This window comes from Pipistrellus kuhlii, unplaced genomic scaffold (genome assembly GCF_014108245.1).
Source record: "Pipistrellus kuhlii isolate mPipKuh1 unplaced genomic scaffold, mPipKuh1.p scaffold_m20_p_21, whole genome shotgun sequence".
In the NCBI taxonomy this organism is placed as follows: Eukaryota; Metazoa; Chordata; class Mammalia; order Chiroptera; family Vespertilionidae; genus Pipistrellus; species Pipistrellus kuhlii.
Window position 1 is genome coordinate 11,821,643 of NW_023425520.1, and position 24,896 is coordinate 11,846,538.

Sequence of the window (24,896 nt, forward strand, 5' to 3'; positions counted from 1 at the left end):
GCTTTCCCTCATAACACTTATCTTCTAATCTAAAAAGTGTCAACGTAAGATGTTATCCGGGATTTTAGTAGCTAAAACTTGACAAAAAACATGGCTACTGAACCAATCCAATAATTGAATCAATAGTCCCTCACTGAGAACTGACCTTTAGGCCACTTCACAACAGACATTCCACTTGCTGAGACCATTATCTCTTTCCTCCAGACTTTCCCAGAATCCGGGCCTGCACAGAGAATTCTTTGCCCAGACAAAGCCCACCTAAAGTCCTTTAAAAACCTCTGACTCCCCAACTTTAGGTGCTGGTGCCATTTTGGGACTCAGCCCATCTGGGTATCTAGATGATCTAATCTATATATATAAAACCCTAATATGCCAAATAGACCAAATGGAGGAACAACTGAACAACCAGTCACTATGACATGCGCTGACCACCAGGGGATGCTTGTGGAACATGGTGGGTATTGGCACAGGTGGGATGGTGGAGCAGGTGAGTAGGGGTGCCAGAGCAAGGCTGGTCACTGTCTTTGGGGTGAACCTCTGGTGGTTACTGAAAATTCTTTGCTCCTGTGAGCCACAATCCTGCCCAGCACTTGCACCCACTGCTGGCACCAGCCCCAATTGCTCCGCCATGTTGTTAGCAGGTGCAAGTGGGGTCGGTGCCAGAAGTCTGTGGGAGTGGTAGCAGCAGGAGTGGGACTGCCTGCAGACAAGGGGTTGGGGCCACGGTGAGAGGGGCTGGGTGGGGGTATGGAAGATAGGCTGAGACCCACTCCTGTGTCCACTGCAGCCTCATGGTCCACAATTCCTTTCAAGGTGCATAAATTCGTGCACTGGGCCCCTAGTAAATTTATATTCTTTACCCCTTTTTGCCTTGTGCATTCCTCCTTCGGCAACCCTAACATTAGAGACACTTGAACCTTTTGTGAGTTTATTTGAGCCAAATCATCAACAAATGCCAGAAAGCAGAATTTCAATGGGTTGAGATAATGCTTGGAGAGAATGCACCTTGTTTGATACATTGCAATGAAAGGAGTAGACACAAGTGGGTTACATGAAATCCATTAGTAATCGATTAAGGAGAAATCAAAGTGGAGAAAGCTTGGATTGTTGGATGAAAAGTAAAATGATAGATGTATACTTTCTTATATAGGTGGGTGCAGGATAGTTAACCGTCAACAATTAACTCAATAACAATGAGGGCATCTCTGCAGAGCAGTACCTGTGCCTTGAGAAGGTATGGAAAAAGGAAAATTACTTTGACATTCCAACAATATGTTTTGGTAGATGTAAAAACACAATCGACAGGCTCAGTTAAGGTAAAGATTGACTTTTGTCTGGGAAGATACAGGCCTAGGACATGACTACACAACATAAACGGCTCTTTAGTTTAAAAAGTTTTAATTTCAGACCAGCCTTTGTGGTTGCTTTAGGTCTCTGAGTTTGTAAGGCTGCCAAGCAGGCCTCCCCTGAGCTAATCAGGTTAGTATGTGTACCCTTTTTGTCCACACAAGTTATATAATTATGTTCATGGCTTATGTATGCTCTTTACCTCCTCAAAGAGTACTGGAGAGCAGTGAACAAACAATGACCTTTGTTTTTCTCACGGACGCATTTCCAGCTGCCTACAACAGGGTTGGCATACGTGTACTTCCCTTGAATGACAAGGGGAAGTTAGTTGGTCCTGCCTGTGGTCTGTCTGCCTTACATCTTTATGCAGATACAGAGAAGACTGCCTCCGGAACCTCCCTTTCCTGACCAGGAGCGCACACAGGCTCTGAGGACTACAGTTCCCAGAACCCTCGGTTCTTGCGTGGGCTCCATTTCCCAGAGAGACTGCCCGCCCCGGCCGGACCTGCGCGGGGCGCTGGACCTTCGCCGTGGGAGTGAGGCCTCGGCCGGACCCTGGCGGAGTCTGTGCTGGAGGCGGCGGTCCGGCCGGGCGGTTCCCGAGCCTCCCTCCCGCGGAGCGCGCCCCGGAGCGCGGAGGTGAGCGCGGAGGCTCCGCGGGTGCGGGGGAGGCGGCGGCCCTGGGAGGACGCGCCGCACAGGCCGAGGGGCGCGCGGGGCCTTGGTGGGCCGGGCCGGGCCCCGCCTCTCCTCGCTTGCCCCCGGGAACCGCCCGCAGACGCCGCCGGAACGCGGCAGGTCCGGCACTTCGTCCCCTCGGGCCCGAGGTCCCGCCACCCTCCTTCTTCCTTCCCGCCGGCCCGGCGCCACCTGCCCGGCCCGGCGATCCCGGCCGCCGCCGTGAGGACGCGGTTCCCTGCGCTCGCCGTCGCCCCTGTCCTCGCGGGGGCCGCGGAGCGCTCGGGTTTCGCGGGAGGGAGGACCTGGACCCCGGGCTGCGGTGTCCGTGCCCCCTCCTCCGACAGCAGCCCGCGCGCCGCAGGGAGGGATGTTCACCCCCCGAAGCCGTTTTCTCTCCGTATCTGGATGTGGATAACTTTGCCGCGGGGGGCGGTGCGGTGGGGAAACTTGTGGGGGAGAAAGTTGCCGCACGCGCGCCGTGAGGTTGGAGCGGTGTTCGGAGCGCGCCGTGGCGGGGTCCTGGGTCGCCCTCGCCGGCTGTGAATTGGGGCGAGCGCTCCCGCTCCGCCCTGTTTCCCTGACCTGTAAAATGGGGTGCAGAACTGCCAGCGGTGCCGGGGGCAGAATGACACGGGCGCTGCTTGGCAGCCTTCGGCCTTGTCCCCCAGCCGGGGAGAAGGGGCCTGACCTGGGCGGCCGGTCTCTCTCTGGTCCAGTCTGCCCCGCGCTCCCCCGCCTCCCCTCTCGGAGGGCACTCGGAGTCATTCTCCTGTGTAGGGATCTGAGAGCTGGTGAGTCTGAGGGTGGAAATAGAAGGGGCTTCTCCCTCCTGGCGCCCCTTTTCTCTTCTCAGTTCAGCCTCCTGGAGACGCTGCCCATCCTCGGGCTGAAGAGCCCAGCAAGCGGACATGGCTGCTGAGCCGAGGGGAGCAAGCTCTCAGGTGAGTCACTGCATCTCAGGTCTCCGGGACAGATGCTTGTTTGTTTGTTCTTTTTTGTTTCCTGTTTCCCTTGAACTGAAGTTCTCCACCTATGCAGTCTTCTCCAGGATTTGGAGCTCAGGTCTTCCTAATTGAAGAGCTGGTCCACCTGCGCAGTGAATCTCCCCCCACCCCCCTGTGTGGTGTTCTCTTTTCTTTCCCTAACAGACACTCTTATTAATTTCAATTCTCTACATGATTACTAATGACAGGTCAGATAACTTGTGTCTTAGCTCAACTGGGGACAGAACAAATAAAAGTCTCACTTGGCAGAGTTCCTTCCTGGCCCTGCCTTCCCGCTCACCCCCTTCTCCCTCCCCGTTCACCCCCGTCTCCCACCCCATTCACCCCTGTCTCCCTCCCCGCTCACCCCCGTCTCCCTCCCCGCTCACCCCCGTCTCCCTCCCCACTCACCCCCGTCTCCCTCCCCGCTCACCCCCGTCTCCCTCCCCACTCACCCCCGTCTCCCTCCCCGCTCACCCCCGTCTCCCTCCCCGCTCACCCCCGTCTCCCTCCCCACTCACCCCCGTCTCCCTCCCCGCTCACCCCCGTCTCCCTCCCCACTCACCCCCATCTCCCTCCCCGCTCACCCCCCCCTTCTCCCTCCCCGCTCACCCCCGTCTCCCTCCCCACTCACCCCCTTCTCCCTCCCCGCTCACCCCCCCCCCGTCTCCCTCCCCGCTCACCCCCTTCTCCCTCCCCGCTCACCCCCCGCTCACCCCCCTTCTCCCTCCCCGCTCACCCCCCCGCTCACCCCCCGCTCCCCCCCGCTCACCCTTCTCCCTCCCCGCTCACCCCTTCTCCCTCCCCGCTCACCCCCTCTTCCCCCCCCCGCCACCCCCCTTTCCCTCCCCGCTCACCCCCCTTCCCTCCCCGCTCACCCCCGCTCGCCCTCCCCGCTCACCCCCCTCCCTCCCCCCCCACCCCCCCCCCCCCCCCCCCCCCCCCCCCCCCCTCCCCCCCCCCCCCCCCCCGTCTCCCTCCCCGCTCACCCCCGTCTCCCTCCCCGCTCACCCCCTTCTCCCTCCCCGCTCACCCCCCCCCGTCTCCCTCCCCGCTCAACCCCCCCCCCTCTCCCCGCCCCGCTCCCCCCCCGTCCCCCCCCCCTCGCCCTCCCCGCTCACCCCCCCCCCCCCCCACCCCGTCTCCCTCCCCGCTCACCCCCGTCTCCCTCCCCGCTCACCCCCGTCTCCCTCCCCGCTCAACCCCTTCTCCCTCCCCGCTCACCCCCTTCTCCCTCCCCGCTCCCCCCCCTTCCCCCCCCCGCTCACCCCCGTCTCCCTCCCCGCTCACCCCATTTCCCTCCCCTGCTCACCCCCCTTTCCCTCCCCGCTCACCCCCCTTTCCCTCCCCGCTCACCCCCCTCTCCCTCCCCGCTCACCCCCTTCTCCATCCCCGCTCACCCCCGTCTCCCTCCCCGCTCACCCCCGTCTCCCTCCCCGCTCACCCCCGTCTCCCTCCCCGCTCACCCCCCTTTCCCTCCCCGCTCACCCCCGTCTCCCTCCCCGCTCACCCCCCTTTCCCTCCCCGCTCACCCCCGTCTCCCTCCCCGCTCACCCCCCTTTCCCTCCCCGCTCACCCCCGTCTCCCTCCCCGCTCACCCCCCCCCCCCCCCCCCCCCGCTCACCCCCCCCGTCTCCCTCCCCGCCCCCCCCGTCTCCCTCCCCGCTCACCCCGTCTCCCTCCCCACTCACCCCCGTCTCCCTCCCCGCTCACCCCCGTCTCCCTCCCCGCTCACCCCCTTTCCCTCCCCGCTCACCCCCGTCTCCCTCCCCGCTCACCCCCCCTTTCCCTCCCCGCTCACCCCCGTCTCCCTCCCCGCTCACCCCCCGTCTCCCCCGTTTCCCCCCCCCGCTCACCCCCGTCTCCCTCCCCGCTCACCCCCGTCTCCCTCCCCGCTCACCCCGTCTCCCTCCCCGCTCGCCCCCCTCTCCCTCCCCGCTCACCTCCGTCTCCCTCCCTGCTCACCCCCTTCTCCCTCCCCGCTCACCCCCCTTTCCCTCCCCGCTCACCCCCGTCTCCCTCCCCGCTCACCCCCGTCTCCCTCCCCGCTCACCCCCCTCTCCCTCCCCGCTCACCCCCGTCTCCCTCCCCGCTCACCCCCGTCTCCATCCCCGCTCACACCCCGTCTCCCTCCCCGCTCACCCCCCTCTCCCTCCCCGCGCACCCCCCTCTCCTCCCCGCTCAAGCCCCGTCTCCCCTCCCCGCCCACCCCCCTTTCGCCCTCCCCGCTCACCCCCGTCTCCCTCCCCGCTCACCCCCCTTCTCCCTCCCCGCTCACCCCCCGTCTCCCTCCCCGCTCACCCCCGTCTCCCTCCCCGCCACCCCCGTCCCCCCCCCCCCCCCGCTCCCTCCCCGCTCACCCCCTCTCCCTCCCCGCTCACCCCCCTCTCCCTCCCCGCTCACCCCCGTCTCCCTCCCCGCTCACGCCTGCTCACCCCCTTCTCCCTCCCCGCTCACCCCCTACTCCCTCCCCGCTCCCCCCCCTCTCCCTCCCCGCTCACCCCCCCCTCTCCCTCCCCGCTCACCCCCCTCTCCCTCCCCGCTCACCCCCCTTCTCCCTCCCCGCTCACCCCCTCTCCTCCCCTCCCCGCTCACCCCCCTCTCCCCCCCCCCGCTCACCCCCGTCTCCCTCCCCGCTCACCCCGTCTCCCTCCCCCCCGCTCACCCCGCCCGTCTCCCTCCCCGCTCACCCCCGCTCACCCCCTTCCCTCCCCGCTCACCCCCCTCTCCCTCCCCGCTCCCCCCCCTCCTCCCCCCCCGCTCACCCCCCGTCTCCCTCCCCGCTCACCCCCGTCTCCCTCCCCGCTCACCCCCGTCTCCCTCCCCGCTCACCCCCGTCTCCCTCCCCGCTCACCCCCCTCTCCCTCCCCGCTCACCCCCGTCTCCCTCCCCGCTCACCCCCTTCTCCCTCCCCGCTCACCCCCGTCTCCCTCCCCGCTCACCCCCCTTTCCCCTCCCCGCTCATCCCTCCCCCGCTCACCCCCCCTCCGTCTCCCTCCCCGCTCCCCCCCCCGTCTCCCTCCCCGCTCACCCCCGTCTCCCTCCCCGCTCACCTCCTTCTCCCTCCCCGCTCACCCCGTCTCCCTCCCCGCTCACCCCCCCTTTCCCTCCCCGCTCACCCCCCCTCCGTCTCCCTCCCCGCTCACCCCCTTCTCCCTCCCCGCTCACCCCCCCTCCGTCTCCCTCCCCGCTCACCCCTGTCTCCCTCCCCGCTCACCCGGTCTCCCTCCCCGCTCACCCCCCGCTCACCCCCTTCTCCATCCCCGCTCACCCCCTTCTCCCTCCCCGCTCACCCCCCTTTCCCTCCCCGCTCACCCCCGTCTCCCTCCCCGCTCACCCCCCTTTCCCTCCCCGCTCACCCCCGTCTCCCTCCCCGCTCACCCCCGTCTCCCTCCCCGCTCACCCCCCTCTCCCTCCCCGCTCACCCCCGTCTCCCTCCCCGCTCACCCCGTCTCCCCCCCCCGCTCCCCCCCCCCGTCTCCCTCCCGCTCACCCCCCCCCGTCTCCCTCCCCGCTCACCCCCGTCTCCCTCCCCGCTCACCCCCTTCTCCCTCCCCGCTCACCCCCGTCTCCCTCCCCGCTCACCCCGTCTCCCTCCCCGCTCACCCCCTTCTCCCTCCCCGCTCACCCCCGTCTCCCTCCCCGCTCACCCCCTTCTCCCTCCCCGCTCACCCCCGTCTCCCTCCCCGCTCCCCCCGTCTCCCCCCCCGCTCACCCCCCCCCCCGTCTCCCTCCCCGCTCACCCCCGTCTCCCTCCCCGCTCACCCGCGTCTCCCTCCCCGCTCACCCCCGTCTCCCTCCCCGCTCACCCCCGTCTCCCTCCCTGCTCACCCCCGTCTCCCTCCCCGCTCACCCCCTTCTCCCTCCCCGCTCACCCCGTCTCCCTCCCCGCTCACCCCCCTTTCCCTCCCCGCTCACCCCCCCTCCCTCCCCGCTCACCACGTCTCCCTCCCCGCTCACCCCCGTCTCCCTCCCCGCTCACCCCCGTCTCCCTCCCCGCTCACCCCCCTTTCCCTCCCCGCTCACCCCCTTCTCCCTCCCCGCTCACCCCCCTCTCCCTCCCCGCTCACCCCCCTCTCCCTCCCCGCTCACCCCCCTCTCCCTCCCCGCTCACCCCCCTCTCCCTCCCCGCTCACCCCCCTCTCCCTCCCCGCTCACCCCCCTCTCCCTCCCCGCTCACCCCCGTCTCCCTCCCCGCTCACCCCCGTCTCCCTCCCCGCTCACCCCCGTCTCCCTCCCCGCTCACCCCCGTCTCCCTCCCCGCTCACCCCGTCTCCCTCCCCGCTCACCCCCGTCTCCCTCCCCGCTCACCCCCCTTTCCCTCCCCGCTCACCCCGTCTCCCTCCCCGCTCACCCCCCTTTCCATCCCCGCTCACTTTCGTCTCTCTCCCTGCCCTTGGCAGTCATGCTTTTCTTTTTCTTTCCACCCTCAGAATCCTCAGGACACCTTCCCCAGGCTCTGCAATCCATAGTATTAAATTTTTTCTTTCTCTTACCTTTGTTTATTTTTTAAATCTTTATTGTTGAAGGTATTTCATATGTTCCCTATTTTCTCCCATGCTAACCCACCCAGCTCCGACCCAGGCCTTCACCACCTCCCTCTTAACTTTGATCTTGTGCCGTACTTCTCCATTCTTAAAAACTGATCTTGATCTGCAGTTTTCAACTTTATGTGTGTGAGTGAGGGAGGGCCCCATATGGCGAGCCAGTGCTTGAACAAAAGATAGCCATACTGGAGGGCACACAGTCAGAGAGGTCTGACAGAGAGAAGAATCACAGGGAGGGTTTCATGGGATTTTGGTAGTAGAGAGGCAGTATGTACATGGTTAGGAAGTAGGGCTTTTGAGCTAGATGGGCAGGTTTGAACCCATGTCCTCTGTTGTCATTTCTAGGCTTTGGGCAAATAGTTTCACCTCTCTGTATGTCAGTTTCCTCACCTGTAAAATGGAAATAACAAAAAGTACCTACCTTATAGGTTAAGTGAGAGGCTCATATGAACTAGTGCATGCAAAATATTTAGTGCAGGGCCTAGCAAAATATCATCATGGTAGCTGAACAATGTTTTTCTAGTAATAATACCATTAATGTCGCTAGGTAGTTACATAGTCTATGTATAAAAGCCTAAGCTACTGGCCAACTGGCTCACCAGCCAGTAGCTATGACACGCACTGACTACCAAGGGGCAGGTGCTCAATGCAGGAGAGGAAACCACGGGCATGGAAACATGGAACAGACTAATGAATCTCAGAGGGAAGTGGGGAGGAGGAAGGGCGGGAAGAGATTAGCCAAAGATTTTGTATGCATACTAGAGGCCCAGTGCAAGGATTTGTGCACCAGGCCTCTAGAATTATGTAATGTTCATAGGACCCATAAATACTTGCCCTTTCTTTACTCATCTTCATCTGATAATAACAGGCAATGCTGCTGGGAATGCCTTGAGGGCTTCACCTTTGTTCTCACTCTCATAATACTGTAACAGTTATTATCCCTATTTTATTATTATGTTTTAAAAAATATATTGATTTCAGAGAGGAAGGGAAAGGGAGAGAGAGAAACAGCTGTGACGTGAGAGAATCATTGATTGACTGCCTCCTACACATCCCCCTTCTGGGGATTTAGCCCACAACCCAGGCAAGTGCCCTGACTAGGTATCACACTGTGACCTCCTGATTCATGGGTCAGTGCTCAACCACTGAGCAACACAAGCTGGACATATTTTCCTCATTTTACACATAAGGAAACGGGGGCCCAGAGAAGTCAATAACCTGAATTCAAACCCAAGTGTTTGTGGACTCTTAAGTTCACACTGTTATCGTCCAGCCATTGCTCTGGGGATCTTCAGAGCACAGCGCAGAGCCCTGAATGGTCCTGGATTGGAGAGGGTGCAGGCTGGGCTGAGGCCCCCCCTTCCCCTGTGCACAAATTTTGTGCACTGGGCCTCTAGTGCATATATAAAGAATAAATTAAAGTCACTCTTACCCTACACCAGCCAGTTTGGCTCAGTGAATAGAGCCTGTGGCTAAAGGGTCCCGGGTTTGATTCTGGTCAGGGGCACGGACCTTGGTTGCAAGCTCCTCCCTGGCCCGAACCCTGGTTGGGATGTGTTTCCCTCACATCGATGTTTCTGTCTTTCCCTCTTCTACTCTCTCTACAAGATAAATGGAAAAGTATTCTTGGATGAGGATTAACAAAAAGTAAAAATAAGCACACTCTTACCCCAACCAGGAAATAATCACCATCAGCTCTTTGGTATGCATACCTCAATATTAATTTTATACATCTTTGTTTATATGTACATATGTATGTATTTTATCATTTAAACTTTTTTATTGTGACAAAATTTACCACTTTAACCCTTTTTGAATGTATAATGCAGTGGCATTAAGCACATTCACGTTGTGTGGCAATCACTACTGTCCATCTCCATTTATATGGATTATCTCATTTATTTCTTGACCTATGAGTAGGTATTGACAGGGAGTTTGGTGAAGAGGTGAAGAATGGCACCTTGGACATCCACCTGAGTTGGAATTCTATCTCTACCACTGAGCAGCTATGATATTATGATTTATAATATAAAATATATGTTTGGTCTTTGTCTCTGTTCCTAGCACATAGCTTCTAAAGCACTTATAATTCCCTAAGTGATTAGTAATATGTGGGTGTTTTACCTAAAATAACTTCAGAGCAATAAAGATGAAGTGGTTTTGTTTTGTTATTCATAACCGGCCCTTTTCAATCACACCAGTTGGTATTAATGAGGTGACTAGGAAAGCCCTGAGGTTGGAGCTGGCTGCCAGAGAAGCCAACCCTGACTAGAAGGTGGCACTTTCAGCCTTCTACCCCGCTGCCTGTCTTAGGCTGGAGGTTGACTCAGTCCTGTCATGAGTTAATCAGTTGAGTACATGTAATGGCCAGTGATTTAACCCATTATGCCTTTGTAATGAAGCCTCCATACAAACTCAAAGGACAGGGTTCTGAGAGCTGCCTCGTTGGTGAGTGAACATGTGGAGAGTAAAGGAGAGGGGCACACCCAGAGGGGGAAGCTCCCGCCCTTTCCCCAAAGCTTGCCCTGTGCTTCTCCTCATGGACTGTTCCAGAGGTTCATCCTGTTATCATAAACTGGTAATCTTGTAAGGAACTTGTTTTTCTCAGTTCTGTGAGCACTGTGGCAAATTAATAGAACCCGAGGAGTGGTCTGTGGAAATCTCTGAATAAGCATTTCCTAGTAGCCCATCTACCGCCCCACTGCCACCTTCTTCACTCGGGGTGGGTATCCTGGGTGAGCTGGGATGGCCTGTCTTTACAGATGTCAGTGACGTTCAAGGACGTGGCTGTGCTGTTCACGCGGGATGAGTGGAGAAAGCTGCGTTCTCCTCAGAGACACTTGTACCAGGATGTGATGCTGGAAAACTACAATAACCTGGTCTCGCTGGGTAAGGAAGTTTCCCTAGAGGGACATTTCCCTATAGAAATGGGGGAACTCGGCACTTGCTTCTCTGAATAAAAGCCTTGGGTCATCAGAAACTTTTGCTGAGTTTTGCCTGAGGATTGTACACTTTGGATCTCCAAAAATAAATAGTGAAAACCTTTCCCTTTCTATAGGCATTGAATTGCCCACGGAAGGCACAGCCTGCAGTTCCACACTAGAAATGCCCTCCCACTGAGGCATTATTTCCCATCACCATTGTTCTGTGTTTGGTTGCTCACCTCTCAGCAGGGAGTGGAGCATCCTCTTCATTGACCTACCCCTTCCCTTTCCCAATTCTCTTTTCCAGTTCAGAAACTGAGCTAATTTAGCACCTGCTTCCCTGAGTAAGTGCTATGGGTTGTCCAATAAATTTCTGCTGAGTTTGCTGTGAGAATGTCCTTATGGGCTATCTCTAAAAATAAATTAAAAACACATTCCCCCTGTAGGCAGGGAATTGGCCATGGGAATGGGGAGCGGCTATAATCATCCCCTCCTGTTATATAATTACACACTAGGACTTTCTTTAGGGTGAAGGCATTATTTCCTCACACCAATTGTTCTGTGGTTTGTTTTCACGTCTCTTAGCAGAGGGGTTTGTCCAGTCTCTGGACCTATCACTGGCCTTTCCTACTTGTCTTTTCCGGGGGTCAGCAGACTTTCTGTAAAGGGCCAGGTAGTAAATATTTTAAGCTTTGGGAGCCACATGTGGTCTCTGTAACTTTCTGCTTTTATTTTGTCAGCCATTCTTTGTTCAAGGGCATCCTTAGACAGTGGGCTCGATTTTGCATACTTTGCTGACCACTGCCACCATTAAAGGGAGTCAGATTGTGTTTCTCATTTTAAACAAGCTACTCGGTACATAATCCTTTCCATAAATACCTGTTTACAAATTTAATTCAGTCTATACGTTTAACATATTTCATCTCTATAGGAAGCCAATAACACCCTATTAATCAAGGCTGATGTTTATGCTATTTCCCTAATGTACAACTAATTATTACTTAGTCGTGTGCTACAAGTCCCTTCCTTTTTCCTCGCACACCTCTCACATCGTGTGAGCATTGTTATGCCCAGACTTCGTGATCCCCAAGGACCACCAGGGAGCCGAGTCCGATGCAATAAACAAAAGAGCCTGTACCATGCTAGCAATGGGCTCCTCCCACTCATGCCGGCAGCATGGCGGAAGAGCGAATTTCTCCCAGTCCAGGGGTTTTGAGGGCTAGGGATAACTCCGCCCTATGGGGCGGAGTTGGGAGCTCATCCTCGCCCCGCCCTGCCCTTTCAAGCACAACTTGAAGACCCCACCGAAGCTTTTGTACCACCCCTGAGTTTCCCCTCAGATCTGAGCTGCCTCTTTGTGTCAAAACAAAACCAAGTCTTTTCTTTCTTTCTTTTTTTGTCTGAACAGGGCTCCTATTTTCCAAACCAAAAGTGATCTCCCTGTTGCAGCAAGGAGAGGAGCCGTGGAAGGTGGAGGAAGAGCGTCCTGGGGGCTCCTCTCTGGGTGAGTGGGGCTGAGGTGCCTAGGAACCACCAGGCGAAGGTCTGTTGTAGGTGGATGGCGGGGCTTGCAGAGGATGGCTGGGAAAGGCTCTCCAGGGCTGTTGGTTCTCAGAAGTGGTGGAGAAGGGATGCCGAGGACCCAGCAATGAGCTTCCTCCTTCGCCCTGCTGATCACTTCGTAATGGAACTGTCAGGACCTTTTCTTATTCTTTCCTGTTGTTTCAGAGGAGGACCGTGTCCTCATGTTCATTCAACTAACGTGGTGTATGTAAGGCTCAGGGTATGTGCATGGGGAAAGGAGATGAAGGGAACGATTTTGGAAAATTGGATTGGGCCCCATGATAAAGTGCTTTGGTACACTTCTTAGGGATGTGAACTGCTCGATGGGTGACTGCAGAGGATTTTAGGCAGAAGAATTCTGTGGCCATTGACGTTTTAGAAACATTAGCCTGGATCAGAAACAATGTGATGTCCTTCAGTAAAGTCCCGCTGAAGGAGCCTACAGCCAGAAAGAGCACCTGCCGTGCTCAGAGCTCCCTCCAAGCCAAGTCAAGGACTGAAGCAAGTTCAGGGGCATTGGTGTCATGTGTCTCATTGATGTTTAAAGAAAATTACATGGGCATTTGTCTAAGGTGTAATGTATAGAGAAGTTAGGGGCACAGCTTAGCTGGTAATAGTAAGGTTGGAATGGGGTCCAGAATGGGTGGGATGAAAGGAGACGTTATTTATATGTAATCTTTTGCTTTTTCACATGGAGAATAATTCATTAGTAATTTGAAATTAAAAAAAGTGATTTTGGAAGCATTGCAGGGGATAGGTTTAAAGTGAAGCAAAACTGGGTATAGGAGGTTTCTGGAGACCATTATATAATGTAGGCAAGACATAAATAGGGATGAAGGCTCGTGCAGTGGGGCTCAGCAGGGAAGAGGAGGGGCTGCTTGTTACGGGAAAAGGACAGATTTAGTGTGGATTGGTTTCATTTGAGATGTGAGTGAGGTGCTCTAGTAGAGCTCTCCCATGGACACCAAGGACCCAGACATGAGCTTCCTCTTTCCCTAATGTACAACTAATTATTACTTAGTCGTGTGCTACAAGTCCCTTCCTTTTTCCTCGCACACCTCTCACATCGTGTGGGCACAACTTGAAAACCCCTCAGAAGCTTTTGTACCACCCCCCGAGTTTCCCCTCAGATCTGAGCTGCCTCTTTGTGTCAAAACAAAACCAAGTCTGTCTTTTTTTGTCTGAACAGGGCTCCTATTTTCCAAACCAAAAGTGATCTCCCTGTTGCAGCAAGAAGAGCCGTGGAAGGTTCTTCTTCTAGTAGAGTTCTCCCATGGAGATCTCTACTAGAGCTGTGTAAGGTGTATGGGATTGGGATTGAGGGAGGTCAGGGAGCTTTTGGTACAAAGGCGGCATTTGAAGCCTTGAGCTGACCAAGTGAGGGAACAGAGCAAAGGACAGAGTCCCATGAAATCTTGACATTTATGAGGTGGGTTAGAGAGAAGAATCAGGAGAGGAATGGGAGAGGCTGCTGGGGTGGGACATGGGGACAGAAGGACACAGATTGTGCTGGTGGAGCTTGCTGTCGAATAGGGAGACAAGTGTCCATGAGCTGAGTGCGCACAGGGTGTGGAATGGCCAGGACCTCCTGGGAAGGATCCAGAATGCTGAGAATGTAGACTGGGAGGAAGCGGTGTTGGCAAAGGCTTCCCTGAGGAAGGGCGGATCTGAGGATGGGGACCAGTATTCCAGACATCAGAGGGGGCACATGTGAGCTTCCAGAGAAAGGAGGCCAGCGTGCGCAGACGGGAGTGAGGCGCGAGGAGGTTGCTGTCTGCCAGCCTTGGTAGGGTAGCATCACCAAGTAGGTGTCCTGAGAGACCTAGTGACGCAGTCTTCCTGACCATCTGAGCTGGGTGCTCTAGGAATGTCCCCTACGTGGGGTCAACTCTCAAGCTGGCTGACTGTGAGGACTGACTTTGACCACAGCGTGCAAGGCACTGTGGGTGCTGACCACATGAAGCAGAACTCTCCTCAGGATGGTCTGGTTCCTGCTAGCTCTCCCTTTGGATGTACTTGTTGAGCTAATGGGATCCTGTTTCGATGTTGTCTGAAGCCTGGCAGGGGGTGTATTGGTGGTGGGTCTCTTGAAAGGGACTCATGTGGGTCAGTGTCTGACACTACTCGTGACTGGCCCTAGGCAACCTGTTTGGAACTGCAAAGTGATGCACAGGTTTGGGCTGCCTCCGCTGGGCTGGGTGCATGCAGGAAGGCCAAGTTACACACCGAGGCCAGCTTTTATTGTACTAGCACTGAGCTAACCTAACAGGGTGCAAATCTCAGTCACCCTGAGATTAGCCCCTGCCTGCTTCTGCCTGCTTGGCTTAGTGTCAGAAAGTGTGCGAGTTTCAGAGGTAGCTTCTCAGTGAGTCACCAGATAGGTGAGGGGTGTTTACCACACTGATACAGATTCGGACTTGGTGCCAGTGCTGGCCTGAGGACATTCAGCAAAAGCCCTGGGGTACACTGTGGCCAGTGGCCACCCACCAGGTGCCCACTGACCTTCAGGGTGGGGCTGGTGTAAGGGAGTCGTTGGGGAGGGCAGCAGAGTTTATTGGGCCCAAACCGAAGCGAGGGCTCTGCACCTGCCAGGTGTGTGAGGGACATATGCCCCCTTCCTAGAGCCACACAGGCAGTCTGTCCCAGATTCTGCCCAGGCCTTGTTGAGAGCCTGAGCTCCGAAGGGTGGGCCTCCAGGAATGCAGAGAGTGGGGCTAGTGGATCTCAAACTTAGTCTCTGACACTCCCTGGGTCTGCCCATATGCACACACATCCCAGGCCTGGGCAGCTGACTCCTCCACTGGGCATGAGCTCCAGAGGGTGGGATGAGAGGGAGGTCGGTGGGAGGAACTATTGCTTTCCTCCAGGAAGTGCTCAACCCAAGAAAGATGGTGTCTGTTGGCAGTGTAGGAGAGGGAGACAGAACAGGGACCCTGTTGGCTCTCCTTTCAGCTCTTTTCCCAGAGCCACACAACTCCATCTCTCCTCACACAACTCTCATCCACTCTTAGCCTTCCTCTGCAAGAGCCCAAGGAAATGTCTGCAAACAAGATTTTGTGTGCTGGCCCTTTAAGAGGGTGCCTGGGTTTCTGTCAGACTCCTGTCTCTCCCTGGTGGGCAGAATTCCTGCTGTCTTTCATAGCCAAAAGTTATAGGGGCTCCTTTTCTTTAAAAAAAAAAAAAAAAAAATTAAAACAAAATATATTAATTATTGCTTTTTTACAGAGGGGAAGGGAGAGGGAGAGAGAGTTAGAAACATCGATCAGCTACCTCCCGCCCCCCCCCACCCCCCCATCGGAGATGCTCTGGTAATCAAGGCACATGCCCTTGACCGGAATTGAACCTGGGACCCTTCAGGCTGACGCTCTATCCACTGAGCCAAACTAGTTTCGGCTGGGACTCCTTTTCTGGGCTCTCCTGGCTAGCCCGATAGGGGTTAAAACTCCACTTAATCAGGGGAGACCTTTGCAGCTGAGATAGCCCTCTGGATTTTTAGCCACTGCTCATGGGTGTGAGGCTAACACTTTCCCATCTCAGCCCTTCCTACCAACCTTTCTGTGGCTGCTTCTATCTGTTCTTGGTTAAAAGACTCCTGTTCAGCTAGTCTTCAGTTGCTTATTCAGCTTGTTTGTTGTTCTGTATTTTTGTTGTAATTCCAGTGTAGTTCTGGAAGGTCAGTGTAACTTCCCACCCATTCTGCTGCCATCTTGGGTCCTTTCTCCTCATCCTTTCTCCCTCATTATGCATTATTTTCCTGAGAGTGCTTATCACTGCCTAATAGTACATATTTAGTATCTGTCTCTTCCTTTGAATTGTAAATGCCCTTATACTGGGTTGTCTGTTTTATTTGTTCCCATTACCCCAGTACTTAAAACAGTGCCTGGTCAGAGTAGACTTCCAGTTACTGAATGTATGAATGACTTGGTGGAGACAGAAAGAAGCAAACCAGTTTCAGAGACTTTTGGGAGACAAAAGCAGCAGGACTTGGAGGTGGATTGGATATGGAAAATGGAGATTAAGTTGTCCAGGATGCTTGCTTGGTTTGTGGCTTGTTTTGGGATGGACAGTGACAGCATTCACTGAGCTAGAGACACTGGAAGATCAGAGTTGAGAGATGATATAAATTTGATTTTGGATGTGTTAAATATAGTTGTCTTTGATTGACCTCATTATCCAAGTAGAGATTTTAAATAGTCTCTTAGATTTGGAGTACCACCCCTTTGAATATAGACTTGGTGTGAAATGTAAATTTGGGAGATTCCGGTCAAGGTAGGCTAATTGAAACAGTGGCTGAATTTTACTTAATTTATGGAGTTCAGATTATAGGAAGAGCAAGAAAGAGCTTTGAGTTAAATTTGAGGAACTCTGGCATATTAGGTTAAGGTAGAGAGAAATGAAACCATAGGGAAAGCAAATGGAGGTGTGTGATAAGAGGGAATTCGGGAAAGTCAGTTGACATTGAAGTAAAGGGTCATAGTAGGATTGTTATTAATAGAACTTGGGAGAAATAAATGTTTTTGAGGCATATTTAGATGATAGAATAAACAATTTTTTAAAAAAATATATATCTTTTATTGATTTTTTACAGAGAGGAAGGGAGAAGGATAGAGAGTTAGGAACATAGATGAGAGAGAAACATCGATTAGCTGCCTCCTGCACAACCCTTACTGGGGATGTGCCCCAAACCAAGATACTGCCCTTGACTGGAATCGAACCTGGGACCCTTCAGTCCATAGGCCTACACTCTTATCTACTGAATCAAACCGGCCAGGGCGAATAAACAATTCTTGATAATCGATTAGCTGAGGGATCTTAGGGAGAGATATTAATGATGCCTCTTAAAGGTTTAATTCAGAACTGGTGTCATTTACAGAGCTGAAGGATTATAAAGATTGAAGCAAGCCCTAACTGTTTTGGCTCAGTGGATAGAGCATTGGCCTGCAACTCAATGGTCCCAGGTTTGATTTGGTCAAGTGCATATACCTTGGTTGCATGCACATCCCCGGTGGTGGTGGTGGTGGTGGGGGGTGCAGGAGGCAGCTGATGTTTCTCTCTCATCGATGTTTCTAGCTCTTTCTCCCTCTCCCTTCCTCTCTGTAAAAAAATCAATAAAATATATATAAAAGAAAAGATTGGAGGGAATAATCATGAACTGAGTTTTAGGCATGTTGAATTTGAGGTGTCTTTGAGACATTTAAATTGCTATTTGGAGTAGGTTGTTGTATAAATGGGTGTAGAGAGTAGAGAAGTCATGCATGAGGTGTAAGTTTCTAATGAAAGCTGGCTCATGGAAAGAGTGTAGAGTGAGAAGATTTGGGGGCCTAGTACTAAACCCTGAGGAACTCTAGGGATCAAAGAGGAGGTAAAGTAAGTGCACAAAGGAGACTGAGAATTCCACCAAGGAAAGTGAGGCTGATGAACAATGAGAAGAACGTGGAGGGAAGTTCGGCTTCACTAGCTTAGGAAGAGAATGTCTCCAGGAAAAGAAGGTTCATTATCAGATGCTGCTGAGAAGAAATTAGATGAGACCTGGAAAGAGCATCTGTCTTAGTCATATGGAGAGCATAGTTGCCTTAGCAAGGGTAGTGGTGAGGACAGAAGCCAGAATGGAGCCAAGCAAATGGTGAGTGAGCAAGAGGAAGTGAAGTGTAAGATACTGTAGTCAGACTTGAAGCAGCAGTAGCTGGAAGAGCTCTTCCATGCATATATGAACAAATATTCCTGAATATACTCTTTCCTTTGTCCACTCCAGTGATAGTACACAACACACGTCATTCTGCCCTTTCACTTGATATGGAAAATTTCCATGGCAGTATGTAGAGGGCGTCCTCACTATGGGGAGTGGGAGTGGGAAGGAGGCCTTCGGCTGGCTCTCTTCCAAGGGGGAAGATGTGATTTTGATTGTTAATTCCCTCTCAGCACCCATCCTACAGCACATCAGCAAGTTCAGTCCTATTAGCATTTCCTTAATAGTTGATCCTGATGCAGTCATCTGTCATCCACTCCTTTCTCGCCTACATAACTGTAGTAGTCTTTACATGATTTATTTCTTTTCTGCTTCTACTTGTGCCCTACCAGTCTGTTCTCTGCATACTAGCCAACTTGAGTATGGTCATGCAGTTTTCCTGTGGCTTTCTATCATGCTAAGAATAAAATTCCAAAGACCTTACTATAACATATGAGGCCTTAATATGACTTGGCCCTATCTGTTGCTCTAGTCTTATTTATAATTTTCCCTCTTGCTCTCTGCATTCTAGGTACACAGCCCCTTGGCTGTTCTTTTGAAGTCACCACACTTGTGTTTGCTGTTGTTTCCTTTGCCAAGGAAGCCCTTTCTTCACATATCCATATGGCTTTTTTAATTACTGTTTGTCATTTCATTTCACAACTTCCCCCAGCACTCTCACACACACATACTGAAGTATAAGCTCCAGAACTCCTAGTCATCGCCTTCCCTAGAACATTACCTGGCCCATAGTAGGCAGTTAATAACCATTTGTTAATGGAAAGAATGTTTGCAGCACATGCAAAGATAAAGAAATACAGAAAACATGGGGTGCTTCAGAAACTGCATATAGCTCAGCATACCTGACAAGAAGCCAGGGGAGGAAGATGAGGACAGGTGGACAAAGGTCAGAACATGAAATACCTTGATCACCATCTTAAGTACTCAGGACTTTATATATAAACTATTAAAGATAAATTGGAGGATCTAAGGAAGTTTGTAACGTGATAAGATATAGATTTTAGAAAGATGACTCTGCCTACAGTGTAGAACTGAATTGGTAGAGAGTTGTTGTATAAACTTGAAGCAGGGAGACTAGTTAAGAGACTATGGGAGACTACAGTAAAGCATGAGGAACAAAATACCATTTGAGTACCTATGCCAAATGCTCAGGGTTCTAGTAAAGGTGTTGGTCACAAAACTGCAGTTTTTATGTACAGGCCTAAGGCAGGATCTCTAACTTTATTATAAACTAGAATCCAAATTGCAGAATCTTACTATCTTCTTCTCCTCAGCACATATACCAAACCTAGAACCAATGACTAATATAGTCACTGAAGAAATTACCTCATTTTTTGTGACTGCCTTTCATACTTTTACCCAAATAATGTATTGAGATTTGATCATTTAATTTATCAAGACTTAAATGGAGAGAAGGAACTAGGAAGGTGTTTGGCAGGAAGTAAAAAACTCCTGGTTCCCTTACAATAAATAGTAGATATGGGTGCATATAAAATTAGTCAGGGAGGCTATGTAGAATGAAAAAAAAAAATAAATAAAAAGTCCCAAAGCCTAAGGAATACTACTTTTTAAAGAGGGCACAGGAAATGTTATCCATGAATGAATCTGAGAAGTGAATACTGGTAGAAGAAAGGAGGAAAGTGGAATATATTATGTTCACTAAGTAGAGGAAATATATACACATTCATATGAAAGTGAATGTAAGATGGGAATCTCAAATGAGATGCAAAGGAGCCTTTTATATGATTACCCCTAGCCCAAAATAAAATGCCAAACTATGTGCACAATCATTCCCCTGGCAAAATTTAATATTCAATGAATTGTGTTCTTACCTAATTTTAATATTTATTGAAATCAGCTTTGTTCTTTACCACTTTATCATATTATTCCCCCCCCCCCCCATGTTTTTTTTAACGTTATGTGTGTGTATATATTTTTTTCGTTTAATGTATTTTAATAGCAAACTTACAGGAACAGCACAGAAGACAGACAACATTAAAAACATGTATTGCATGTAGGACAACTAAGTTAGAAAAGTATATTGAATGGATGGAATCTGTATGATAAAAATGCTACAAACACCATTTAGTTGCCATCAAGAAGAAATTTACTTGTTTTTAAAAAAAATCCAAATGCTGGCATTGTCCAGAAAAATTTAACAGGTTTATTTATATTGTTATAAAGTTGAACTGCTAACACTTGTTCACTGAAACATTTGACTTGCATTAATGTTTTATGTCCCTGCATTTAGATTTAAAAAATTCATACACAAATAAAAATGGAAAATTTGCCAGTGCCTGATTTCTGTCCCCTATTTTCAACTTGTAATCATATACTTAGGTACCTTTTTGACCCCATGGGGGGGAAAAATTAACATTCAGAACTACCAATAAAAGGAAGAAGAGAATTTTTTTTTTTTTTTAAATAACAAAATGTTTCCTATCATAGTAAATTCTTAAGCATGTTCTCCAGGTATGCGGCATGCTAGCTGGATGTTTTGGCCTAATTGTTACACGTTGGTATGGAGAGCACTCAGGTTGGTGTCTTCAGAAAGGCCACCCAGATCAGCCTCACTTGCCTCCTGCAAAGCACTCAGCTACACTCTGGAAACACAGGTTTGTTTTGAAGTCCTGAGTAATTTCTCGCACTAGATGCTGGAAGGGAAGTTTGTGAATCAGGTTAGTAGATTTCTGATATCACAGTACCAGGCCTGTAACCATGAGATTTCTTTAAAAAAATATATATATTTTATTGATTTTTTACAGAGAGGAAGGGAGGGAGATACAGAGTTAGAAACATCGATGAGAGAGAGTCATCGATCAGCTGCCTCTTGCACACCCCCTACTGGGGATATGCCCGCAACCAAGGTACATGCCCTTGACTGGAATCGAACCCGGGTCCTTTCAGTCCCCAAGCCGACGCTCTATCCACTGAGCCAAACCGGTTTTGGCATGATGAGGTTTCTTCACTCTTCCAGTAGAGGGAGCATTCTTTCGAGCGGCTTTGGTAGCCAGTTTCTTTGATTTGCAGGTAGTCTGCTTTGTACAAGCCATGGTATAGAGACTCTTTACTTACCCCCCTTCTCCTTTGGCTGGAGCTCCATGAGCTAGAGGCAGCACAGGCATTAGAGAGGGAAGGTGGGTGCGCACATCCCTTTTTATATTTATGCCTATTTTATTCTTGATCTTTGACTTTTTTACTTTGCTTGCATTATCTCATGCTTGGTGCATGAGCAAGGCTGCTTCCTAACTTGACTTTTGGCTTCAGGTCTATTTGTGAAACTGCCTTCTTATGTGAATTGGCCCTGAAACCCTCCCATCACCCATGTAATGTTCTGATCTGTAAGGCAACTTCTATAAATATTTGAATCATGTTTGTGTGTGAAAATAATGTATAAATAAATGAGAATATTTGGCATTTTTCAAATTTGGAATATATATGTAATTAAGAAAGATCAGCAAAAACATTTTGCATATAATTCATATGCCATCAGGAAGATTTAGAGGTTAATAGGGTATGTTAATCTGATTGTAAATAACACTTATGGGGAAAAAGGAAAGTTATATATATATATATATATATATATATATATATATATATATATATATATATATATATAATTTTTAAAACACTGGTATGGTCTATATTAAAGGGAATGGAATATGACAATTGAGTCAAGAAAAGACTCAGGAAGAGTTTATTTTTAATTGAATCTAAAGGATACAAAGGAATTTGGCATGAGGGAAATGGAGGAAGACTTTCCAGGTTAGGAATGATTACATAAAGAAGAGAAATGTCATGAAGATAATTTAGGAATCTATCATGGGCTTTAGACTCTGATTCCAGATTACCTTTTCTAATTCATATTCTTCTTTTCTCCATTCTTCATTCACCAATTCTCTTAGTCACTCTATACTCACCATGTTAAATGTGTTTTTTAAAATTATTTTTTCTTTCCAAATACTTCAGCTCTTATTGGTTATTTTCCTGTACTGCTTAAATCTAAATTTTTTCTTACTATTTTTTGGGCAGATACCAAGACCTTATTTAAAGATAATCAATGTTTATTTATTCTATACATTTTGTCTCTGTAGCCAAAAGCTGTATCATATGAAACATCTTCAGTTTGTTTTTTTCCCCCCTCCAGGATGGAAGAGCAGTCATAAAACCACAAAGTCAACTCAAACTCAAGATTCTTTAATTCAGGAGTTGATAATGAAAAGATCCAAAAGGAATGGACCCTGGATCTTCAAATCAGAAAAAACCTGCATATATGAAGACAGATTAGAGAAAAAACAGAAGAAAAAAGGAAGTGTTCATATATTTTCAGTCATTCACAAAAATATTCTTACTGTAGAAAGAAGACATAAAAATACTGAATTTGGCCAAAACCTTAGCCCAAAGTCAGTCCTTATTAGGAAGCAAGTGGTTCCTAGAGAAAGAACACTACCAAAATGTGAAATACAAGGAAACAGCTTCAAACAGAATTTAAATGTAATTAATCAACCAAAAATCAACACAACAGAGAAACGCTATAAATGTAGTATATGTGAGAAAACCTTTATTAACACTTCATCTCTTCGTAAACATGAGAAAAACCATAGTGGAGAGAAATTATTTAAATGTAAAGAATGTTCAAAAGCATTTAACCAAAGTTCAGCTCTTATTCAACATCAAATAACCCATACTGGAGAGAAACCCTATGTATGTAAAGAATGTGGGAAAGCCTTTACTCTTAGTACATCCCTCTATAAACATCTAAGAACACATACTGTGGAGAAATCCTATAGATGTAAAGAATGTGGTAAGTCTTTCAGTCAAAGGTCAGGCCTTTTCATACATCAAAAAATTCATGCTAGAGAAAACCCCTGTAAATATAACCCAGGTAGGAAATCATCTAGTTGCAGCACATCCCTTCCTGGGTGTCAGAGAATTAATTCCAGGAAGAAGTCCTATTTATGTAATGAATGTGGTAACACATTTAAGTCTAGCTCATCTCTTCGTTATCATCAGAGAATTCACACAGGAGAGAAACCTTTTAAATGTAGTGAATGTGGGAGAGCCTTTAGTCAGAGTGCATCTCTTATTCAACATGAGAGAATTCACACTGGAGAAAAGCCCTATAGATGTAATGAATGTGGAAAAGGCTTCACTTCTATTTCACGACTTAATAGACACCGAATAATTCATACTGGTGAGAAGTTTTATAATTGTAATGAATGTGGTAAAGCCTTAAGTTCCCACTCAACACTTATTATTCATGAAAGAATTCATACTGGAGAGAAACCATGTAAATGTAAAGTGTGTGGGAAAGCCTTCAGACAAAGTTCAGCTCTCATTCAACATCAGAGAATGCATACTGGAGAAAGACCCTATAAATGTAATGAGTGTGGAAAAACATTTAGGTGTAACTCATCCCTTAGTAATCATCAGAGAATTCATACTGGAGAAAAACCATATCGATGTGAGGAATGTGGGATATCTTTTGGCCAAAGTTCAGCTCTTATTCAACATCGGAGGATTCATACAGGAGAGAAACCCTTTAAATGTAATACATGTGGGAAGACTTTTAGACAAAGCTCATCACGCATCGCTCATCAAAGAATTCATACTGGAGAGAAACCTTATGAATGTACTACATGTGGGAAACTTTTCAACCACAGGTCATCTCTTACTAATCATTATAAAATTCATACTGAAGAGAGCCCCTAGAAAGTAGATTTGCATGTATGGAAGCCTTAAACCAAAGCTTATCAGAAAACATGAGATTGATGGAATAAATGTAATGGGTATTTAAAAAAAATTTCTATAATTCAGTCATCAGATATTAAATTCCAAAGGTATGTCTTGACTGTGTAATAGATAACGACAAAAGTGTTCTTGTCTGTAGACACTTTTTAAAATAACCTGAAATGAGTTAACATCAAGAGACGTTAACTTTGGGCATTTGTCAAATAGAAGAATTGTTTTATTTCTCAGCCGATTACACTAGATATGTTACTGTCAGTAATGTCTGGGCCAGGGGTGGGGCTGTGTGTACTGGATTTCTCAAAACAACTATAAACTGGTAATACTTTTTAAAATAACATTTTAATAGCATATAAAAGATGTGATAAAATAAATTATACATTTTTAGGAGAAAAGGACCAAATAAACTATAAAAATGAAGTGAAAATTACCTCTCAGTTTTTAAGATTTGACCTTTCCTGACTTATGTCAAACTTTGTGCATGGATATCATTTAAAAATAAAAATAAAGTCTGTTGCCTTCTAGTAATTGCTATGAGTTGAGGATTTTGTATCCAACTTGTAATTATGTTCTCAGAATTTTTTTCTCTGAAGTTTTTATGAATGTGAGCTTTCATCTTAGATGTATTAAATGGAAAAATCAGTAAAGTTTAAAGCTATTTTTATATTTTTATATATTTTTATATTTTATATATATATATATGCCTAAGTTACCAAATGGCTCATTGATTGGTTGCTATGACATGCACTGATGACCAGGGGACAGATGCTCAATGCAGGAGGTGCCCTCTGGTGGTCAGTGCACTCTCATTGCAAGAATGCCACTCATGCCGAAACCGGTTTGGCTCAATGGATAGAGCGTCGGCTTTGGGACTGAAAGGTCCCGGGTTCGATTCTGGTCAAGGACATGTACCTTGGTTGTGGGCATATCCCCAGTAGGTGGTGTGCAAGAGGCAGCTGATCAATGACTCTCTCTCATCGATGTTTCTAACTCTCTCTCCCTTTCTGTACAAAATCAATAAAATATATTAAAAAAAAGAAAAAATAAGAGTGCCACTCAGCTGACTGACTCGTCCTGCAGCCCACCAGCCTGGCAGCAGCCACTCACTCCATCAGTAGTTCTGCAGGTCCGATTGCCTCCTGCCTCCTGGAAATAGGCCTCGAGTACTGTGGCCGCTTTCCCTCTCTAGACAGTGCAAGGAAGAAATGATATAAAAGCAGTCACCAGGTGGCTCTCAACAATTGGTGCAAACATCAGTGGGATATCTTATCCCCGCCCAGCCTGGCCCCTCCCCACCCTCCTCAGGAAGAGTGCCAGATGCAGGGTTATGGCTGGTGAGTGCCACTCAGTAGTATGA

General features: G+C 49.6%; 1 protein-coding gene across 11 annotated transcripts; it reads left to right on the forward strand.

Moving 5' to 3' along the window:
- The first annotated feature begins 1,804 nt into the window (after positions 1 to 1,804).
- Positions 1,805 to 24,067, forward strand: ZNF354A (zinc finger protein 354A). 11 transcript variants are annotated; one of them, XM_045586009.1, is made up of 6 exons: positions 1,805 to 1,986; positions 2,882 to 2,969; positions 10,321 to 10,447; positions 11,891 to 11,986; positions 20,264 to 20,406; positions 21,939 to 22,045. In XM_045586009.1, exons 2-6 carry the CDS (start codon positions 2,937 to 2,939, stop codon positions 21,990 to 21,992), a joined length of 453 nt encoding a protein of 150 aa, XP_045441965.1. In that variant the 5' UTR covers positions 1,805 to 1,986; positions 2,882 to 2,936; the 3' UTR covers positions 21,993 to 22,045. The 11 variants fall into 11 exon arrangements, with proteins under 11 accessions (XP_045441965.1, XP_045441966.1, XP_045441967.1 ...); XM_045586010.1 differs by lacking the exon at positions 20,264 to 20,406 and adding an exon at positions 13,235 to 13,346 and having other exon boundaries at positions 1,808 to 1,986; positions 21,939 to 22,068; XM_045586011.1 differs by lacking the exon at positions 20,264 to 20,406 and adding an exon at positions 20,822 to 20,928 and having other exon boundaries at positions 1,808 to 1,986; positions 21,939 to 22,046.
- The last annotated feature ends 829 nt before the right edge of the window (positions 24,068 to 24,896 follow it).